Source organism: Oncorhynchus tshawytscha, linkage group LG16 (assembly GCF_018296145.1).
Source record: "Oncorhynchus tshawytscha isolate Ot180627B linkage group LG16, Otsh_v2.0, whole genome shotgun sequence".
NCBI lineage: Eukaryota > Metazoa > Chordata > Actinopteri > Salmoniformes > Salmonidae > Oncorhynchus > Oncorhynchus tshawytscha.
In genome coordinates this window covers 75,786,565-75,809,531 of record NC_056444.1, presented here as the reverse complement: position 1 = coordinate 75,809,531, position 22,967 = coordinate 75,786,565, and the positions used below count along the sequence as shown (strand labels likewise).

Sequence of the window (22,967 nt, the reverse complement as noted above, 5' to 3'; positions counted from 1 at the left end):
AGCTAGGCGCCACGGGCTCCATTTGAACAGCATGGTCATCATCACGAGTAGTATGAATATGAGTGTAGACGAGAATGTGCTATGACGTCGAGAACCCACCTACGTTTCTGCAGCCGATTGGACTCGCGCAGATACCCAGCTATCATTTAATAAACAGAGGTGGATTGGACCTCTCACTTTCGTCGTGGATCTCGTCGCTGCACTGCAGGAGCTATTCACGCCTTTCCTCACTCCAGAACGCACCGGGGCACACGCGCGGTGTAACAGAATATTACCACTTCGATCGGAAAACAGGTAAATAGGTATTTATTTTAGAGAAATATGCCCCGTATTGATGTATTATATATCTAGATGTTTTTAAATGATTGCTATGCTTGTCAAATGGCGTGCATATTTCAGCGACATTTGGAGACGCTGATAACCCAACCTTGAACGCAGCGGGAAAAAAACATAGATATTGGACTGTTGTTGTTGAAACATGATTCATGTCCTTGAAAACATCCGAACAAAGCAAAAATAACTGCCATTGTTTATTAATATAGACTTTAAATTCAAAATGCATGGCAACATTTCAGTGCGCATTATGCGTATTTTCAAACAAGAAGCCATTTCCTTTTGGGTCTTTTTATTTTCATTTTTTTTTAAAGATTGTATTGTAGAGTCATATCTGTCAGCTATATTATATTTATTGAGGGACAATATTAATTCGCGTAAAACCAGGCTCAAATGTGATGCGAGTTTGGTTTCCGCGGAGCTCTTATCCAAACTTTTCAAGTTGTTTGGCTATATTGTTGCTAACCCATCGTCACTCACCTTACAGGTGGTGGTAAAAAGATGAGAAGCGGCATTTTGCTGGTGGCTTTGTTTGTCGCCATGAAACTCCACTCAAGCCAGTCCAGCTGCGAGGAACCTGCGGCTGGGGCACAGAGATCAACCGACTCAGAGGTATGGAAGTTTCTCAGCCTAAAGTTTCAATTTAAATCTCAGGTTAGCGCGTAAATGTTCTGTTTTTCCTTCATACAATAAATATGATTTGTGAATTCAAATTACTGATAAAATACACTATAGCCAATGAATAGGTTGAATCAAAGCCGGACTGTGGATAGATAACATTGTTTCATATGACATGAAAACATTAAATGAGTTAGAATGAACGAATTCCTTCATATTTCACCAGACCTTGCCCACTGGGAACAAACGTTAGTTCAACGTCTAGTTTTGATTTACATTTGGTTGAGTTGTCGACTAATTCAACGTGAAATCAACAAAACTATTTACCATGTAATTGGATGTAGGTTAAAAGTTGGGTGAAAAAGAGACGCAGTGCCATTCATTGATTACTTTTTGAAAATCCAAATCGTTTTCCAAGCTGATTCAACGTCATCACATTGATCTTTGGGGGGTGGAATGACCATGGGTGCTTACGTTTTTTTTTTTTCAATCACTTTGGTGCAATTTTCACAAGCACAGTATGTGTTACATTTTCACAACTCTAAGCACACAAATCTAAAGAGATCATCAATGGCTGGTGTTTCAAAACTCCCAAGTACATTTTCAATTGACTGAGTACAACAAGCTAATTCACAAAGTCTCTTGTCCACTGCACCAAATCACTCTTCCAATTTGGATACATATTCAATCTAAGTATCTGCTTTTCAAAATGCAATATCCTCTTTACTTTTTTAATGTCATTTGTTAACAATACAATTAACTATCACTTAATCAAACTGCTCAACACTAATAACTACTGAAACAAATGTATGTAGTGCCTAGTTAACATTATAGTTTGATTACTGCTGAACACTGTACATTTCTATATATTTACCTCATAAATGTGTCAATTTGACATAAATTTATGCTGGAAGGTAAAACCGAATCATATATGGATGTGGCTGTAAATACTACATCATCATTCTCCATCAGCCATTGTTCTTCAACAGAACAAAGTAGAAATAGTCACTATGTGCTCCCATTTGGAATTCTAGTGTAGTGTACAATGCACTGCTGAAATACCTAAATACATCATATATATATATATATATACACATATTATATTCCACTCGTTATCTGAATTGCATTGATACACTGTAAGCAGAGAAACAGGCAATATGGGTAAAAAGCTCAACAAAAAAAAAGTGATCTTGAAAAATGTTGCATGAGGCACAAATGACATACAACACTGTGCTGCGTTTTTACAGTGGCCAACTGCTTTACAATACCACTATGTTTGATTTGTCCTACGTATGTAATTTATAAGGATAATTCAACTATAAGCTTTACATGTTTCTCAATATGCTCACAATCTGCCACTGGATACAAATATACTGTATGAGAAATTATACTTACAATCTACTATTCTTTCTATTCAACACTATAAAAACTAACGTTGTTTTTTTGCTATTGGATTAAATGGTAGTTAAAATGATTAAATGGTTAGCATATCGTTATCTGATGTATTGGTGACCAAACAAAATGTTCTCATGGTATTTCACAGAAAAGATTTTGGCATGGATGACTCAGGGGTGAAAGATGTGTGAAACCCCAATGTATGCAAGGTTTTGAATGTAAAATAGGGGGCATTACAAGTGTTATCAGTTCAGAGTTTGGTACCCGGGAGTATACCACTTACATCTCAAAACACTGAATACAATCATGTGTCATCATTACAGGAGGGTCCAGGTTTGGGGAACATCCAGCGGACCATTCTGAAGAGATATAACGGTCTGGATTATGACAGCTTCGTCGGGCTGATGGGGAGAAGGAGCGCTGGTAAGTGTCTGCTCTGTCTACTCCACATCCTAGATCAAACTAAAGTTATTTAGAAATACCTTTTTACATCAGCAGACAACAGTTGTCACAAAGTACTTGCCCTGGCCTAAAGAGATGATGTTGTGTTGACTCAGGCCTTTCATGATGGATAGAAGTGTTTATACCAATGATACATCTTTAATTATTTCATAACATGTTCAATGCTGATGCTGGTGTTCACTGCTGGTAAAGGACATTCTTCATAGGACTAATTCACTTTTTATTGGAGATCTATTGCGATTTATGATTTTTTGACATTTGACTTGTTTTTCCCCAGATATAAATGATCTACCACCATCTCCCCATAAAAGTTAGTAATAACCATTCATTTACTGTTTCTTTTACATATCAATAGAAATGTTATTATCTTTCATTGAAAATTATGAGGCATTTCATGTCATATAATACCAATTCATAAAGTGCTTGTTTCATACCCAAGGTCCTAAAAAATGTAAACATACTGTGAACACCTGCATTTGATAATGACCTAAGCCTTTTTTGTAACAGGGGAGATGGACGACGTCTTTGTTGGGCTTATGGGCAGAAGAAACTCTGAACTTGGTGAGTGTAGGTGGATGGGTATATGTTATTAGCCTCAGAATGGAGATCTGAGAGCAGTAAGGTAGAAATATGAAATCCGGTGTAAAAAAAGGAAGCACATGAGAACGTTTCAACTTTATCAAGTGACTCCATTTTAATAATCAATCAAAAGTTAAATAAATGAATATTCATATCAAATAAGTTTACATAAAGATTAAATGATTCTTAGATTGAATTTCAAGAAATAACAAAAATAGAATTGACATTACCCAATGAAACAAAACACCATTCAGTATTTCAGTCTCCTCCATGAACACACTAACATTCAGTCTCCCAGTCTTGTATAGCAAACGGCTCCATTTTATGATGACCACATCAGCAAGAGGCAAACAGTTCAAAAGTCTGATGATAGAACCACGACAGAGTATTACAGCCCAAATACGTTCTGCATCCCCCTGAACCATGAGATGACATTACTCCCCTGTTGAACAAATAAACCATCCAATACATTCACTGTAATACACATTAGAAAATAGTTAGTTGGATATGGACACGCATTCCCCAGGGCACGAGCAGGCACCCTTCACTAGCTTGTTTGCTACATTGAATTTTGTTAAAAAATATAACCCCCATGACCTATAAACATTACAAAGAATGTCAGACCATGTTGCTAAACACCTTGTAACTCATCAACAACAAATAAAGTACAAATAAATGAATTTTACATGAAATGAGGTGGAAAAAAGGAAGCACATGAGAATGTTTCAACTTGATCAAGTAACTCCATTGTAATAATGAGGCCAGCCAAGGTTGCCAGGTCAAGCTAAAATGTATAGGCCAATGACCTCTGAAAACCCGCCCACAAGGCCTGACCACTAGCCCCTAAAAAATGTTGTTGCAAGAGTTGCCACATTTATCCAATAACCCCTTTTCCATAAAGTTATCAACTGAATTAAGAAGGAATATCAATGTCATTTTTAACGACTTAGACTAAGAAGCAAAATTTATTTTTTCATCAAAATAATAATTCTTGCGAGTTTAAGAATAAGTCGCAAGAGAAAAGATAAAACACCCTTATTAAACTCTCCAGATCATTGTCCATCAATGGATGTCGATTGAACTTGTTTTGACTGCTTTGATTATGCAGTAAGGCTGGAGGAGTTGTGGTAGGAACAGCCCTTAGCCGTGGTATATTGGCCATTTACCACAAATCCCTAAATTGCCTTATTGCTATTATAAACTGGTTACCAATGTAATTAGAATGGTAAAAAGTATGTTTTTGTCATTCCCTTGGTACACATCTAATATACCATGGCTTTCAACCAATCAGCATTCAGCACTAAATTATAATTATAAACTGGGTGGTTCGAGCCCTGAATGCTGATTGGCTGACATAAGTGGCATATCAGACCTTATACCACAGGTATGACACAACATTTATTTGTACTGCTCTAATTACGTTGGTGACCCGTTTATAATAGCAATAAGGCACCTCTGGTGTTTGTGGTATATGACCAATATACCACGACTAAGGGCTGTGTCCAGGCACTCCGCGATGCATCATGCATAAGAACAGCCCTTAGCCGTAGTGTATTGGCCATATACCACACCCCCTCGTGCTTTATTGCTTAAATGAACCCTGTTTGTGCATGTGCATAACTATAGATACATCAACCTGAGAGTTTGAGGGATGAAAGTTGGACAGAGGGTCTCGAAATCTCTGCAAGAATCACTTGGACAAACTTTAAAAAACGAATGTTAGTCTATTTTCTCGCAATTGTGCCGTCATTATCTGCCAAATGTTAAGACTACAAACATAAATCGCCTATTTGCGAGATTGACTTGTTATTTCAATGGGCAATATAATTCAATATAATTGCAATTCAACTGTGCCAGATGCAGGTGGCCTATAGCCCCTGATAGGCCAACATGCCAACATCTCATTTAGGGGGAAAATCCACAATGGAGAATGACACATTTGTGATAGAGCTGTGAACATGATCACAATTGATAACTTCCAATTTAATTTAACTAAACATGGCCATTAATAATTGCATAATTACACAAGGATACAACAACAAACTGAATTATATTCTATTAAATCCGTTTGCCAGCTCCAGGTAGGCTACACAAGTGGCACAAATTGATTTGCATCGACTCCAGGGATATAATAATTTCAACATACTGTATTTACTGTATCAAATGGCAGGCTACAGTAGCCGAGAATGGCATTTAAATGAATAGCTTACTTGATGGCCATCAGATGCAAATGTCGCCTATCAGTCCCCACATGTAATGTGATTTTCATTGTGGACATTTCCCCATAACACAAGCACGCGAGGGAGTTCCGTAACTTCCATTTCAAATTTCCCTAGAACTGCGCATGAGTGAAACCCTTCGCCTGATACGGTTATCCATAAGAAAATTCACCTTCAAAAATGGAGTTTACTTTAAACCACCTCTGAGCGAATTTATCTCAAGTGCTCTAGTGCGCCTAGTGTCGATTTCAAATGCATTCTCGCCGTTATCAGTTCTAGCTTCTTAATGTTTTATGGAAAAAAGGGTGTCTCCATAATGACCCATCTAAATAGCCTACCTACAACCGGCAAAAAGTTTTCACGATGTGCGCGCGTGCTGCTCTGTCTCCCTGACTCAGTGAAATATATATATATATTAAGGAGAAATACGATTGCGGTGCAATTGAAAGTAGTCCAAAAACCTGCCACCCGCGACCAATGCATTTTCACCCGCGACATCGTTTTCAAAGTAGCCCAATTTCACTAGAAAACTGCGAACATGTCAACACTGAAGCCAGCTCAGTACTTACTCCCTTGATTCCTAGTCCAACACCAAAGTTAGAGCGCCCTCTTGTGTCCTGACTGTAATTGCATCTACTGCTGCATAATAAATACCTGACTGCATAGGAATGGATATACTTAGTCCAGCAAAATAGAAAAGGTATCCCTTGAATCCCATGTACTTTAAGTTCTAACTCAATTATTTGCAACCTGACACGCTCACCCTCTTTAAATAGTCCCTCCTGTTATTACTCAGCAAGTCTGTAACTGAGCAGTATGCCTGGTGTTCTGTATAGGTTTCGGCACTGGTATTCATATTGGTCACACTGCTGACATTGGTAAGTAGACATGCATATTGGTGGAGTGGGTGGTTGAGTTTGCTATAAGGCATGAATGTTAGGTCTCCACACCTGGTATGTTGGCTGTCCAAGTGAGTTAGCTTGCTCCTTGGTTTTAGGCAGTGGTGTAAAGTACTTAAGTAAAAAATACTTTAAAGTACCTCAAGTTGTTTTTTGTGCTATCTGTACTTTACTTTGCTATTTATATTTTTGACAACTTCTAGTTTTACTTCACTACATTCCTGAAGAAAATAATGTACTTTTCACTCTATACATTTCCTGACACCCAAAAGTACTCGTTTTGAATGCTTAGCAAGACAGGAAAATGGTCCACACTTATCAAGAGAACGTCCCTGGTCATCCCTACTGCCTCTGATCTGGCGGACTCACTAAACACAAATGTTTTGTTTGTAAATTAATGTCAGTGTTGTAATGTGCCCCTGGCTATCCGTGAATATATATACAAAAAAAAAATGAAATTATGCTATCGGTTTGCATGATATAAGGAATTTGAAATGATTCATACTTTTCCTTTTGATACTTAAGTACATTTTAGCAATTCCATTTACTTTTGATACTTAAGTACATTTTAGCAATTCCATTTACTTTTGATACTTAAGTATATTTAAAACCAAATACTTTTAGACTTTTACTCAAGTAGTATTTTACTGGATGATTTTCACTTTTACTTGAGTCATATTCTATTAAGGTATCTTTACTTTTACTCAAGTATGACTTTTGAGTACTTTTTCCACCACAGGTTTTTGGATACATTGGGATCTTCTGATATCCATCCCTTCCTCTACGCACTGCTGATCTGAATCCATGACGTCATTCATACATGAACAACCATTGTCTGGATTGGGCCCAACTACAGTTTCGGGAGTGTCATCTCTCCTTTCAACATGGTCCTCTCTCTCTTCGGCATTGTCCCAATCCTCATTGTTTGGTTCTTCTAGGACCTCTGATTCCTGCTTCATGTTCTCATACTAACTACTTTCTGTATCCTGAATACAGGGATGAAACATATAGGCCTCTTCTGTCAGTGATTTTATCTGAGGTCTTGGGTGTTCTGCGCTTGCAACTGGGTTAACTCCACGAGAACAGAAGTCTTCCTCCTCATTAGATTCTTTTGAAGTTTCATCCCCATCTCCTCCATGTTCCATGTTTGATGTTCTTTTACTAGCATGCTGTTTCCTCTCTTCCAAGGTCTCATGTTTCACACAGGTATGTCGTTCACTAACAACAGCATGTTGCTATGGAGCACTCTGATGCCCTTTGGCACCATTCTCCCTTTCCACCTTGTAGACTGGTCCTTCCCCAATCTTTATTACCACCCTGTGTATGGCAGTGTCCCAGTAGGCCTGCAACTTGACAGCTTTACTTTCCTTCCAGATGGCAGTAATTACATCTTGAGTCATGTTGTTGGTGAACTCGCATTCACCCTTATTGGAGGTCAAGTGGGTTTCTGGATAGAGTGTCTGCGTCAATATTGACTTTCCCTGGGCGGTACTTAATGTAAAAATGTAAGTTTGCTAGTTCACGCACCCATCTGTGCCCTACGACGTTAAACCTGACAGTACTCATCACAAATATAAGGGGATTGTTATCTGTATATTGTAAAAGATGAGGCATAGTAGAGATTATCACGGAACTTGTCACAGCCCATTTTAGAGCCAAGAATTCGAGCTTTCCGGAGTGTAGGTGATAGTTATTTTCAGCTGGAGACAAGGTCTTCGACCTATAACCTATCATTCATATCTTTTCCTGCTGCCTTTGGTAGTTTACTGGTAGTTAACTGCATTCACAAATCTATCTACAATGGCCTGGTGGGCTGCTGTCCATTCTACTGGCATCTTTGATGGCAATTGACGTGAACATTTGGTTTTCAGCTTTCCTTTCGATGTTCTTTGGGACATTTTGCTCTCCACTGTATTTTCTCAGTCGGGCTGGAGCAGTTCATTCAACGGTTTTACGAGTCTCAAGAAATCTTCTATAGGAACCTAGAAATCAGAGAATAGGCCTCACCTCTCCCACTGTTCTCACACAACAGGTAATGAGTAGGACCACTTTGACTTTCTTACCCCCCCCCCCTCTTTCAAGCAGTGTGTGCACATGCTCCTTCACTTCCTTCTACAATGGTTTTGGAATGGATTTGTAGGATTTCTGTACAGGTGTGTCATCACGTAGGTTCACACAACCTATATCTCCCAGAATTCTCAGCAAACACATCTGATTCGTCAAACTACATTTGTCTCACTACTTATTCCTGCCTTGAATCTAGATCAGTGGCTCCCAAACATTTTATCGTCCCATACCCCTTCAAATATTCAACCTCCAGCTGTGTACCCTCTTTAGCACCAGAGTCAGCTGTACGTACCCCCTCTAGCACCAGGGTCAGCTGTACGTACCCCCTCTAGCACCAGGGTCAGCTGTACTCCCTCTAGCACCAGGGTCAGCTGTACCCCCCTCTAGCACCAGGGTCAGCGCACTCTCAAATGTTGTTTTATGCCATCATTGTAAACCTGCCACACACACACTATACGATACATTTATTAAATATAAGAATGACTGTGAGTTTGTCACAACCCGGCTCGTGGGAAGTGACAAAGAGCTCTTATAGAACCAGGGCACAAATAATAATAATCAATAATGTTGCTCTTTATTTAGCCATCTTACATATAAAATGTGATTTGTTCATCGAAAATTGTGAATAACTTACCACAGGTTAAGGAGAAGGGTGTGTTTGAAAGGATGCACATAACTCTGCAATGTTGGGTTGTATTGGAGAGACTCTAAGTCTTGAATCATTTCCCACACACAGTCTGTGCCTGTATTTCGTTTTCATGCTAGTGTGGGCGAGGAATCCACTCTCACATAGGTGCGTGGCTGCAAAGGGCATCAGTGTCTTAACAATGAAATTTGCCAAGGCAGGATACTCTGAGCACAGCCAAATCCAGAAATCTGGCAGTGGCTTCTGAATCAATTATATAAGGGCACAGGGCGAGACCCAGATGCAGACACAGGAGGCAGATGGTTTGAGGCTCTGATATTTATTATAATCCAAGGGGCAGGCAAGAGAATGGTCGTGGGCAGGCAAAAGATCAGAGGTCAGAGTCCAGGAGGTACAGGGTGGCAGGCAGGCTCGGGGTCAGGACAGGCAAGGGTCAACCGGGCAGAGCAGCAAACAACAGGTGACACCTAGAGGGGGGTGGAGACAATCACAAAGACAGGTGAAACAGATCAGAGCGTGACAAAAATGTAATTTTCACAGAACCACTTCTTGCAATTTTGATGAGGCTCTCTTGTTCAGATATCAGTAAGTGAACTGGAGGCAGGGCATGAAAGGGATAATGAATCCAGTTGTTTGTGTCATCCGTTTCAGGAAAGTACCTGCGTAATTACGCACCCAACTCACTCAGGTTCTTCTCTATATCATATTTGACATTGTCCATAAGCTTGCGTTAATTTTCACACAAAAAGTCATACAATGATGGAAAGACCTGTGTGTTGTCCTTGTTAATGCAGACAGAGAAGAGCTCCAAGTTCTTAATCATAGCCTCAATTTTGTCCCGCACATTGAATATAGCTGTGGAGAGTCCCTGTAATACTAGATTCAGATCATTCAGGTGAGAAAAAACATCACCCAGATTGGCCAGTCGTGTGAAAAACTCGTCATCATGCAAGCGGTCAGACAAAAGAAATGTATGTTCGGTAAAGAACTTTAAGCTCGTCTATCAATTTTAAAAAAGCGTGTCAATACTTTGCACCTTGATAACCAGCGCACTTCTGTATGTTGTAAAAGCGTTACATGATCGCTGCCCATATCATTGCATAGTGCAGAAAATGCATGAGGGTTCAGGGGCCTTGCTTTAACAAAGTCAACCATTTTCACTCGTGGTGTCCAAAACGTCTTTCAAGCTGTCAGGCATTCCTTAGGAAGCAAGAGCCTCTCGGTGGATGCTGCAGTGTACCCAAGTGGCTGCACGCTCGTTACAACTCCACTATGTCTCCCTGTCATGGCTTTTGCGCCATCAGTACAGATACCAACACATCTTGACCACCAAAGTCCATTTGATGTCACAAAGCTGTCCAGTACCTTAAAAATATCCTCTCCTGTTGTCCTGGTTTCCAGGGGTTTACAGAAAAGGATGTCTTCCGTAATTGACCCCCATTAACATAACGGACATATACCAGGAGATGTGCCAGGCCCACCACGTCTGTTGACTCATCCAGCTGTAACGCATAAAATTCACTGGCATGTATGCAAAGCAGTAATTGTTTCAAAACATCTCCTGCCATGTTACTGATGTGTCATGAAACAGGGTTGTTTGATGAAGACATTGTCTGTATAGTCTTTTTGGCGTTTTCCCCCAGCATTGTCCCAGCCATATGCACGGCAGCAGGAATAATTAAGTCCTCCACAATAGTATGGGACTTGCCTGTCCTAGCCACTCGGTAACTCACCATATAAGACGCTCCTAGCCACTTCTTATTAATGGTATCTGTTGCTTTTATACATGTCTTACTACTCGAAAGTAGTCTTAATTCTTGCTCAAAAAACTCCCCTGGCTTATTTTTCAAATTGGCATGTTTTGTTTCTAAATGTCTGCGCAAGAGTGAAGGTTTCATTTAGTTGTGAGAGAGTACTTTTGCACATATACTCAGCAAAAAAAGAAATGTCCTCTCACTGTCAACTGCGTTTATTTTCAGCAAACTTAACATGTGTAATATTTGTATGAACATAACAAGATTCAACAACTGAGACATGAACTGAACAAGTTCCACAACATGTGACTAACATAAATTGAATAATGTGTCCTTGAACGAAGGGGGGGTCAATATAAAAAAATAACAGTCAGTATCTGGTGTGGCCACCAGCTGCATTAATTATTGCAGTGCATCTCCTCCTCATGGACTGCACCAGATTTACCCGTTCTTGCTGTGAGATGTTACCCCACTCTTCCACCAAGGCACCTGCAAGTTTCCGGACATTTCTGGGGGGAATGGCCCTAGCCCTCACTCTCCGTTCCAACAGGTTCCAGACGTGCTCAATGGGATTGAGGTCCGTGCTCTTTGCTGGCCATGGCAGAACACTGACCTTCCTGTCTTGCTGGAAATCACGCACAGAAGGAGCAGTATGGCTGGTGGCATTGTCATGCTGGAGGGTCATGTCAGGATGAGCCTGCAGGAAGGGTACCACATGAGGGAGGAGGATGTCTTCCTTGTAACGCACAGCGTTGAGATTGCCTGCAATGACAACAAGCTCAGTCCGATGACCGCCCCAGACCATGACGGACCCTGCACCTCCAAACCTCCGTTCCCATTCCAGAGTACAGGCCTCGGTGTAACGCTCATTCGTTCGACGACAAACGCAAATCCGACCATCACCCCTGGTGAGACAAAACCGTGACTCATCAGTGAAGAGCACTTTTTGCAAGCCCTGTCTGATCCAGCAACGGTGGGTTTGTGCCCATAGGTGACGTTGTCTGGGGATGACCTGCCTTACAAAAGGCCTACAAGCCCTCAGTCCGGCCTCTCTCAGCCTATTGCGGACAGTCTGATCATTGATAGAGGGATTGTGCATTCCTGGTGTAACTCGGGCAGTTGTTGTTGCCATCCTGTACCTGTCCCGTAGGTGTGATGTTCGGATGTACCGATCCTGTGCAGGTGTTTTTACACATGGTCTGCCACTGCAAGGACGATCAGCTGTCCGTCCTGTCTCCCTGTAGCGCTATCTCAGGCGTCTCGCAGTACGGACATTGCAATTTATTGCCCTGGCCACATTTGGAGTCCTCACACCTCCTTGCAGCATGCCTAAGGCATGTTCACGCAGATGAGCAGGGACCCTGGGCATCTATCTTTTCGTGTTTTTCAGAGTCAGTAGAAAGGCCTCTTTAGTGTCCTAAGTTTTCATAACTGTGACCTTAATTGTATACCGTCTGTAAGCTGTAAGTGTCTTAACAACAGTTCCATAGGTGCATGCTCATTAATTGTTTATGGTTCATTGAACAAGCATGGGAAACAGTGTTTAAACCCTTTACAATGAAGATTTGTGAAGCTATTTGGATATGCACAAATTATCTTTGGACAGGGTCCTGAAAAAGGGACGTTTCTTTTTTTGCTGAGTTTTTATAATATAATATACACTATCGTTCAAAAGTTTGGGGTCACTTAGAAATGTCCTTGTTTTTGAAAGAAAAGCACATTTCGTGTCCATTAAAATAACATCAAATTGATCAGAAATACAGTTTAGACATTGTTAATGTTGTAAATTACTTTTGTAGCTGGAAACGGCAGATTTTTTTATGGAACATCTACAGGTGTACAGAGGCCCGTTATCAGCAACCATCACTCCTGTGTTCCAATGGCACGTTGTGTTAGCAACAAAACAATAGCAATAAAAGCAATAAAACTGGCCTTCTTTAGACTAGTTGAGTATCTGGAGCATCAGCATTTGTGGGTTCGATTACAGGCTGAAAATGGCCAGAAACAAAGAACTTTCTTCTGAAACTCATCAGTCTATTCTTGTTCTGAGAATTGAAGGCTATTCCATGTGAGAAATTGCCAAGAAACTGAAGATCTCGTACAATGCTGTGTACAGAACAGAGCAAACTGGCACTAACCAGAATAGAAAGAGGAGTGGGAGGCCTCGGTGCACAACTGAGCAAGAAGACAAGTACATTAGAGTGTCTAGTTTGAGAAACAGACGCCTCACAAGTCCTCAACTGGCAGCTTCATTAAATAGTACCCGCAAAACACCAGTCTCAACGTCAACAATGAAGAGGCGACTCCGGGATGCTGGCCTTGAAGCTGTTTCCTGCTACAAAAGCAATTTACAACATTAACAATGTCTACACTGTATTTCTTATCAACTTGATGTTATTTTAATGTCCAGAAAAAGTGCTTTTCTTTCCAAAACAAGGACATTTCTAAGTGACGCCAAACTTTTGAACGGTAGTGTATATTATATTATATAAACTTATATAAGCTGGTGCGCCTTACTTTTTTGAACCATTTATCAATTTTCGAGCAAACGGAATGAGCAGCAGCTACATTTGGCTACATTCTGACCGTTAGTGGAATTCCCGCGAGAGAGTAATGATTAATGTGATTGGATTTCTGGGTTTCAAGACAGGTTTTCTAAACAGCTTCTACCCCCAAGCCATAAGACTCCTGAACATTTTGTCAAATTGTTACCCAGACTATTCACATTGCCCCCCCCCCCACCACTGCCACGCTCTGTTGTCATCTATGCATAGTCACTTTAATTAACTCTACCTACATGTACTTACTACCTCAACTAATGTATATACTACCCACCCTGTATATATTGTTATTTTTTACTGCTGCTATTTTTAAAACTGTACTGTCAGTTAGGGGCTCATAAGTAAGCATTTCACTGTAAGGCCTGTTGTATTCAGCACATGTGACGAATAACATTTGATTTGATTTCAAGTCAAACCCATTTTGTTGTGGCTTAGACCTCCTTCCTTTATGAGCTCCTCAATAACATTAAAGCCCACAAGTGGGAAGTCAACAGAGCTCTGGCTCACTAGCATGGGAACCATTATAGCCATATTTGGTACTTTGGATGTCCACCAGCACCTCAATCCACCCCTCAAAGGGTACTCTGGTTCCATTTGCTGCTTTCATATTGCGGTCTTCTTTATCTCCAAGTAATGTGTCAATGGTGGGCAGTGTCTTGTCACGCCACTTCTTTCCCACTATGCTAACCTGTGCGCCTGTGTCTAATAGTGCCTCACATGACACTCCATTCATGAGACATGAGAGCAGACACTTGCCCCCAATTAACTGCTATGTATTTTGTATTTTGCCCATTACTGTATTGTCCATCTTCTGAATAAAGTGAGAATAATTCTGTCACTAGACCTTGCTGTAGTGTCGGTTTGGTCAGTAAATACCTCAGGAGGGGACTTTCCCATGTTTGAGGTCACTGGTCATCCCCGCCCTGTGACCTCCTCCAGTTTCCCAGTCTCTGTCCTTTCGGCAGACAACCCACTGCTCGGTGGCCAGCCTGTCCACAGAAGAAGAAATAGATACATTTATCTTTAGCTTGTTTCACACTGGTGTTCCATTTCCCCTTATCCTCCTTCTTCTAACACTGCTGTGTTTGCTACCAAAGTGTCAGCACACTGCCCACGCTCACTTTTTGGTCTGATCATTTTTTCCGGGTTCTTTGCGAGGACTGTGACTTGAGTAGTTAACTCTTGGATGGCTACTCTGTTTGCCTGTACATCACCTTGTATGTGACCTTGGTTTTATTCCGTCACACTTTCACCCCCCTCACTTTGCTGTAATACATTAGCAACTACTGAGCACTGTCTGTAAGACCCCATGGGATTTTGGATTTCTGCGTCATCCCTTGCTGACTCAGTAATTAGATCTACAAGGAAATCATCTTTAATCTTAAAATCAGATACATATGCTTTTAAATCACTTCCTATATTTGCATGTTTGACACTGAACCCTTGATGTAAAGTGTAAAGGAAAACATGCTGGACCAATGGTTTGTCATATGTTAGTGTGTCTGCACCCTCGTGGCCAGCACTATGTGCTGTTTCAACCCAATAAGCAAATTCCTGTGGGGTCTCTTTATCTAGTCGTTTTGCTACGGCTCACTACTGGCTTTATCTTTCATGTGTGATTTGAGAAATGACTTTATTTCATCAACTGTAAGTCCTTCATAGTTAACGAACATCTCTAAGAATGTGCCCAATTCTGATAACCTTGAGGACAGCTCTAACTACCTCTGATTCAGAAATGTTTGCTCTGGTTTTCTCAATTTGCTTAAAAAATGCTACTATAACTAATATCAGCACCTGAATCGGCTATTTGACCACCAAAGACCTCCAATTCATGTTGTGGCAGAAGGGCTGCCATGTCTGACACACTCACCAGAACACTAGGTCTCTGCATTTTTGGTGTCAGGAATGGCGACTTCCTCAGGAACCACCACATGGCCGCTGTACGTTGGTGTGTCTGTACGTTGTTGTCTGTTGACTCTTGCTGTCCTTGTTCGTTGTCCTTTGATGGAGTCCAGTTCATCTCTCTGGCTGTTGTGTAGTCGTCGGTGTCCCCCAGCAGTTGGGTGACAAGAGCCTGCAGAAATAGCAGCTGACCGACGCCCTCGTCTTCCAGCTCACTCAGCTGTTTACTGTTCATGTAACACAATGTACTCATGCATTTCTGCATCATTAGCCCCTGTGACAGTGGGAGCCTCTACAAGCATTTCCCCAATCAGGACAGCTGCCAGTTTGTATGACTGCATTTCGTTGAGCTGGATCAATCGTTTTTGAATGTCCTATACTAGCTTTTTACGTGTGTTAACTCATGCCATTCCCCCTACCATCTATTGACTTCTGTGTGTCTACGTCGAACACTTCTGAAATCACCTAGTAATTTGTTCAACTGAATGCATTCAACTGAAATGTGTCTTCCGCATTTAACCCAACCCAGCTTGCTCTGGACTCCAAGCGTTTGTCGCCGTGGTTCTTTCACGATCCACAACTCTGGTCAGTGTTGTAGATCACAGACGAGCCCCCAAAATGTTACTACCCTCAGAATGGAGATCTGAGAGCAGTAAGGTAGAAATATGAAATGCGGTGTAAAAAAGGAAGCACATGAGAATGTTTCAACTTTATCAAGTGACTCCATTTTAATAATCAATCAAAAGTTGAATAAATGAATATTCATATATCAAGTTCATCTAAATAGGAAATTCATCTCAGATTGAATTTCACAAAATAACAAAAATAGAATTGACATTACCCAATGAAACAAAACACCATTCAGTATTTCAGTCTCCTCCATGAACACACTAACATTCAGTCTCCCAGTCTTGTATAGCAAACGGCTCCATTTTATGATGACCACATCAGCAAGAGACAAACAGTTCAAAAGTCTGATGATAGAACCACGACAGAGTATTACTGTAATAACAGCCCAAATACGTTCTGCATCCCCCTGAACCATGAGATGACATTACTCCCCTGTTGAACAAATAAACCATCCAATACATTCACTGTAATACACATTAGAAAATAGTTAGTTGGATATGGACACGCATTCCCCAGGGCACGAGCAGGCACCCTTTGAAGCTAGCTAGCAGCCCCTCTCGATAGCTAGCTAGCCTAGCTCACTAGCTTGTTTGCTACATTGAATTTTGTTAAAAAATATAACCCTGTGACCGATAAACAGACATAAATAGACATAGTCCATCAAATCCGCTACACATACATGAGAATATAGTCTATATTATGATCCTCTGCAACTCAGCTTGTGTGGCTCAGTTGATAAGAGTGAGGTGCTAGTAACACCAAGGACATGGATTCAATTCCTACAGGGATCATACTGTATTTTAAGTCACTTTGGATAAAAGCTTTGGCTAAGTGGCATACATGATCATATGAATTAGTCTACGGTATCTATACCTCTATAGTAATCCAATGTACAATGGAGAAAATGTACAGTTTTTTTCAGCTAAGTCACTCAGTGTGGGCTCTGTCTTACAGGTAACATGCGTCCTTTGAGGAAGGAGGTGTACCCAGAAACAAGAAAAGGAGGTCTATTCTTTAACAAGTGCAGACTGAGGTGAGTGAGTGTGTAAGGCATCTTCTCTCCCATGTCACTCAGTAGACTGCATGCATTATATACTGTTTTCCATTCACGTGTTAATTACAAATGCATGATCTTAATTTGAGCCAGTTTGCTTGGCTTAAAAACAGTCGTTAAGAAGCCAAGTCATTCCAGCCATATCAACCATTTTACAATCATGACATCAAAAGCATCTACAGATGTAGGATCTTAATTTGAGCCAGATTGCTACAGCAAGAAAATAATCCTGCAACAACAAGAAATGTGAATTATGCGGATTAAAACTAATGGACATTTTTGTAGGGGTTGATACATTTTTAGTTAGCAAATCAAATCTGAAATTCCTAGTGTAAATTACAAACTTTTGAAGCCTTTTTGAAAACTCAAATATACTACAAGTTTGCATTTCCTGCTGTGCAGGACAATTCTCTGTAGGCCGCCACTCAAATGAACAGCTTTATTTCAGCTCTCTACGTACCAGAATACATTGAATAAGAACTCAAGTGCTTCATATTTCATGTTGAATTAAATAAACTATAATACTATTTTAAAAACACATTTATGAACCTTTATTGATTATAAATGTATCATACTGTACATCCACTGTTCCGGTTTTGATCCAGGTTTCGTCGTGGGTTATAGACAAGACATTCATCTGGACCCATCTCTACCATCCAGCTAAGGCAACACCCCTTTTCAGAAGATTGGAGATATTATTATACAATACAGAAGAGCAACGATATATTTTACAAAAACAAAGTATTCTGAAAACTTCAATGGAATTTAAACCAAACCAACATATTACTGTAACGTTCCAGATGGGTTGTCATAGTAACTAATAACTATACAGTTTGTATATAACATGTATTGTCACACAAAAAAAACAATCACATCTGATATGATCTATTTCCTTGACATAGTTGGTTCTTTTTCCCCAAAAGTTCAAGACAAAACACTTTTTGGTTGTTGTAAATTAAAATATTAATTTAACCCATCTTTGTACTTCTTGTCATATCACAACTGTAATATCTTATCAAATGGAAAGAGAGACTATGGAAATACAGGATCCCACAGCTGCCACCGATTATACTGGTAGAGTATACAGTACAAAAGGTTATATGATGTATACTAGGGCTGGGATTCAATACAATCACGGTTTATTGGCATTGCAATGTTGCCCCTTTCGCAGAGATCCCATTCACGGTAAACAAAATGGCCTTTAAAAGCCGCAATGCCAATAACCGGCAATCGGATTGAATCCCACCCTAAATTGCTTGTTTCATTCCAGCTGAAAAACATACAGGTCAATGTTTAGTGTAGAAAATTAAGGTAGATATGAAATCTTCTCTTCGACCTCCCAAAAAGACAACGAAACCAGAGAACAAGGTAAATGGCTTAAAAACTACCATTAAGAAAGAAGTCATTCCAACCATATCAACCATTTTACAATCTTCATGACATTCAAAGCCTCTACAGATGTAGGATTTAAAATGAGCCAGTTTGCTACAGCAAGAAAAGAATCCTGTAGTAACAAGAAATGTGAATTATTATGTGGATTATAATTAATGGACTTTTTTGTAGGGGTTGATACATTTTTTCGTAAGGGAAAATCAAGTCTGAACTTTCAAAGTGGAAATTAAAAACTTCAAAACCCTTTTTAAACCTCAAATACAATGCACGTTTTAAACCTTTGAAGTAACAGATGCATTATGCATTCCAAAGGGCATCACAGTCTATTGTACCAAGTTATCAAGCGTAACGAAAGAGGCATGCGTAACACCTAATAAGCTGTCAAGTACTGGATATAGATGAATGGTAAGTAACTGCATACTATTTCAATTCAAACAGAATATCATATTAAATCGCAACAGATATCAAATAAAAACAGTTAAGACTTTCAAGTTAAATGATTTACAGTATATGGACTCACTTAAAAGATATATATATATATATAAAATCCCCATAATCAATTAAACCTGCACTGTTGTGGAACTGGCCATAAGAGCACTATGTGGGTAATCATTTTTTCATTATTCATGTGTCAATTCCACTTCAATTCAGTCAATTCAGGAAGTAAACTTAAATTGACAGAATTTAAGTGGAATTGCCCCATCCTGGTCCATACACTACATAGTCCCGTTCCAAAAACACATGTAAACCCATACAGAGAGAATCACCCTTGTCTCTCCTGTGTGACTGCAGTCCTGTTGTTGTCAATGGGGATTTTACCCAATGTCTCCTTCCCACCTTTGTCTGACAAAGGCTTTGCCCCGGACTCGGCTTTGGACTGGTCTCCATCACCACCAACAGTAATACCAGCTGGGGTGCTCCCTCTCCCAGCTGTACCCACTGTAGGCCTCTCTGTTTGGGCCTGCCGCTCCACCAGGCCCTGGGATAGTGGAGGTCTGTAGCGGTACCTGTAGCCATAGGCACGGAGGTGGTAGGTCCAGTATTCCAGTGTGTACATCAGCTCTGCATCCACATAGTGAAAGGATACTGCCAGGTCTGAGCAGCACTGGGGACCCTGGTGAAGGAAAGCACACACACCACACACAGTATTCTAAAACGTACTACATGGCCTTTCACTGTATCTGTTGACAGAGCGGGATACAGGAACCAAGGCTCCGAATCGCACCCTTAAAAATATCAGGGATTTTTGTATATTCAATTCAACAGCTTGAATTTATACCTGACTATTGTGGTGTTCACTGTCTGTTTCAAATGGCTTTCAGTATCTTGAGTACTATGAACATCTCATTGCCCCTTTTTGACTGTCAGTCTGATAACCATTTGGAAATAGGCTACCTTGGTATCGAACAGCAGAGACACTGGCTGTGTTTCCACCACAAATACCTTTGTTTAACCCTAATTGTATTGCCGTGTGTCTCGATGGTATCTGTCTGACAGACTCATAATAGACTTCTCATTTGCATTGCAAAGCACAAAGAACTAGCGCTATTATCTGTAACAAATTGGCAAATGTTCCTATTGTTGACAGAGTTTTGTCTCTACTGCAATCATCCACCTCAGCATCAATGTAATTGATGTATTTATTTTAAAGCTGTACTAACTAGGGCCAAAGACCCAGTGGGACAGACAATCAGAAGTTACGAATGTAACTGGTTCTACGAATATTTGTAGACCGTCAGTACGGTCATCACGAACATGCCCATCAGTTGTTGAACATTCGTACCTTCACCAACACATTCAACAAGAATTTTTGCAGAAGAAGATGAATGCTGTTCACACACTGAGGTGTTACACATGCCCTCATCGTGTGGAAGTTCAGAACCATGCAAATAAAAGGTGACCTTTTGGCTTGGTGTGCAGTTGCTATTTTCGTTGTTCACGGTAAGACCCAGTACGATGACGAGGGTCAGTGTCAGCGCTGTGCTCTCGGCTGCACACTCGCAAGAGTTATTTATTTTATTTGACCCTGCTTTCCCCAGCTAAGTTGACTGAGAACACATTCTCATTTACAGCAACAACCTGGGGAATAGTTACAAGGGACAGGAGGGAGGGTGAATGAGCCAATTGTAAGCTGGGGATGATTAGGTGACTGTGATAGTATGAGGGCCAGAAAGGGAATTTAGCCAGGACACCAGGGTCACCTACCCCTACTCTTAGTCAGCCACCAATTGTGCAAGTTCTCCCACTTAAAAAGATGAGGCCTGTAATTTTCATCATAGGTACACTCCACTGATAATCTCCCTCGATCTGGGGCTCCACGCAAGATCTCACCCCGTGGGGTCAAAATGATCACAAGAACGGTGAGCAAAAATCCCAGAACCACACGGGGTGACCTAGTGAATGACCTGCAGAGAGCTGGGACCAAAGTAACAAAGCCTACCATCAGTAACACACTACGCCGCCAGGGACTCAAATCCTGCAGTGCCAGACGTGTCCCCCCGCTTAAGCCAGTAGATGTCCGGGCCCGCCTGAAGTTTGCTAGAGAGCATTTGGATGATCCAGAAGAAGATTGAGAGAATGTCATATGGTCAGATGAAACCAAAATATAACTTTTTGGTAAAAACTCAACTCGTCGTGTTTGGAGGACAAAGAATGCTGAGTTGCATCCAAAGAACACCATACCTACTGTGAAGCATGGGGGTGGAAACATCATGCTTTGGGGCTGTTTTTCTGCAAAGGGACCAGGACGACTGATCCGTGTAAAGGAAAGAATGAATGGGACCATGTATCGTGAGATTTTGAGTGAAAACCTCCTTCCATCAGCAAGGGCATTGAAGATGAAACGTGGCTGGGTCTTTCAGCATGACAATGATCCCAAACACACCGCCCGGGCAACGAAGGAGTGGCTTCGTAAGAAGCAGTTCAAGGTCCTGGAGTGGCCTAGCCAGTCTCCAGATCTCAACCCCATAGAAAATCTTTGGAGGGAGTTGAAAGTCCGTGTTGCCCAGCAACAGCCCCAAAACATCACTGCTCTAGAGGAGATCTGCATGGATGAATGGGCCGAAATACCAGCAACAGTGTGTGAAAACCTTGTGAAGCCTTACAGAAAACGTTTGACCTCTGTCATTGCCAACAAAGGGTATATAACAAAGTATTGAGATAAACTTTTGTTATTGACCAAATACTTATTTTCCACCATAATTTGCATATACATTCATTAAAAATCCTACAATGTGATTTTCTGGATTTTTTTTCTCTCATTTTGTCTGTCATAGTTGAAGTATACCTATGATGAAAATTACAGGCCTCTCTCATCTTTTTAAGTGGGAGAATTTGCACAATAGGTGGCTGACTAAATACTTTTTTGCCCCACTGTATATACTGTACTCTATCATCTACTGCATCTTTATGTAATACGTGTATCACTAGCCACTTTAAACTATGCCACTTTGTTTACATACCCTACACTACTCATCTCATATGTATATACTGTACTCGATACCATCTACTGCATCTTGCCTATGCCGTTCTGTACCATCACTCATTCATATCTTTATGTACATATTCTTTATCCCTTTACACTTGTGTGTGTACAAGGTAGTAGTTTTGGAATTGTTAGGTTAGATTACTCGTTGGTTATTACTGCATTGTCGGAACTAGAAGCGCAAGCATTTCGCTACACTCGCATTAACATCTGCTAACCATGTGTATGTGACAAATACATTTGATTTGATTTTTGATTTGATTTGAATGGTGTAGCTGCTGGGGCCTTCTTAAAGAACACGTTAACTGCAGGGGCTGTGGCTTGAGGGTGCTCAAGCTCTAGTCTAGCTAAGAATGTACACAGGACAGGACAGCGCATAGTGAGGCAGAGCTTTCTTCTGACTCAGTGTGATCAGAACCTCGGAATGACTCCTCTGACCCATCTTTAGCGTTGAGGCTGAATGGGTCCACAACTGGTTGGCACCCCCTTCGCCATGTTGGGCTTTTCATCATCCTGGTGAGTAACGTGCCAGTTGGATACCCGAGTGGAAAGCAGGTCATCATCAAGGCTATCTGAGTCCTCTGGAGGGAGTGCTATAGGGCCCTGACTCAGGGGGCTCGGAAGAAGACAAAATCATTTTTAGCTGCTCTATCTCAGAGGATAGGGAATTGACATTCCGAGTGAGGCTCTTATTTTTTTACTTTTTCACGAAGGGGGCACCATCGGTTTTGTGGAATTTCCCTCTTTTGGTGGTCCTGGGTGGGTCCTGGCAAACAACACTGGTAAATTATTTGTGAAAACCAGGCCCTCAACTCTGGCTAGCCACACTTCACTCACCTTCACAGGAAGGATGTTGCAGTTAATGCAGGGGTCAGTAAGGGCCTCACGCAGGTGGCCAAAGCCTAGGCAGGCGGGGCACAGGTCATGACCATCTTCTACTTGTAGTTCAGCTCCACAAGAGGAACAGCCATG

The 22,967-nt window shown here is 40.9% G+C and overlaps 2 protein-coding genes across 2 annotated transcripts in view; one reads left to right on the top strand and one right to left on the bottom strand.

The window, feature by feature from the left end:
• The first annotated feature begins 59 nt into the window (after window positions 1-59).
• On the top strand, window positions 60-18,091 carry LOC112216359. The gene is made up of 7 exons (XM_024376298.1): window positions 60-294; window positions 821-945; window positions 2,670-2,769; window positions 3,086-3,118; window positions 3,316-3,369; window positions 17,020-17,098; window positions 17,725-18,091. Exons 1-7 carry the CDS (start codon window positions 75-77, stop codon window positions 17,741-17,743), a joined length of 630 nt encoding a protein of 209 aa, XP_024232066.1. The 5' UTR covers window positions 60-74; the 3' UTR covers window positions 17,744-18,091.
• A 152-nt stretch (window positions 18,092-18,243) lies between these two features.
• Window positions 18,244-22,967, bottom strand: part of LOC112216358 (glycoprotein-N-acetylgalactosamine 3-beta-galactosyltransferase 1-B) — a 28,741-nt gene continuing 24,017 nt past the window's right edge. Inside the window, exon 6 of the mRNA XM_024376296.2 lies at window positions 18,244-19,625. Coding sequence (XP_024232064.1) covers window positions 19,275-19,625 — 351 coding nt within the window. The 3' untranslated portion in view covers window positions 18,244-19,274. The remainder of the gene's footprint in view (window positions 19,626-22,967) is intronic.

Coding starts and splice junctions, on each gene's coding strand:
- LOC112216359 (XM_024376298.1), top strand. CDS start 75: ATGTGCTATGACGTCGAGAACCCACCTACGTTTCTGCAGCCGATTGGA. Junction 2,770..3,085: donor GATGGGGAGAAGGAGCGCTG/GTAAGTGTCTGC, acceptor GTTTTTCCCCAG/ATATAAATGATCTACCACCA. Junction 3,370..17,019: donor CAGAAGAAACTCTGAACTTG/GTGAGTGTAGGT, acceptor TCTGTCTTACAG/GTAACATGCGTCCTTTGAGG.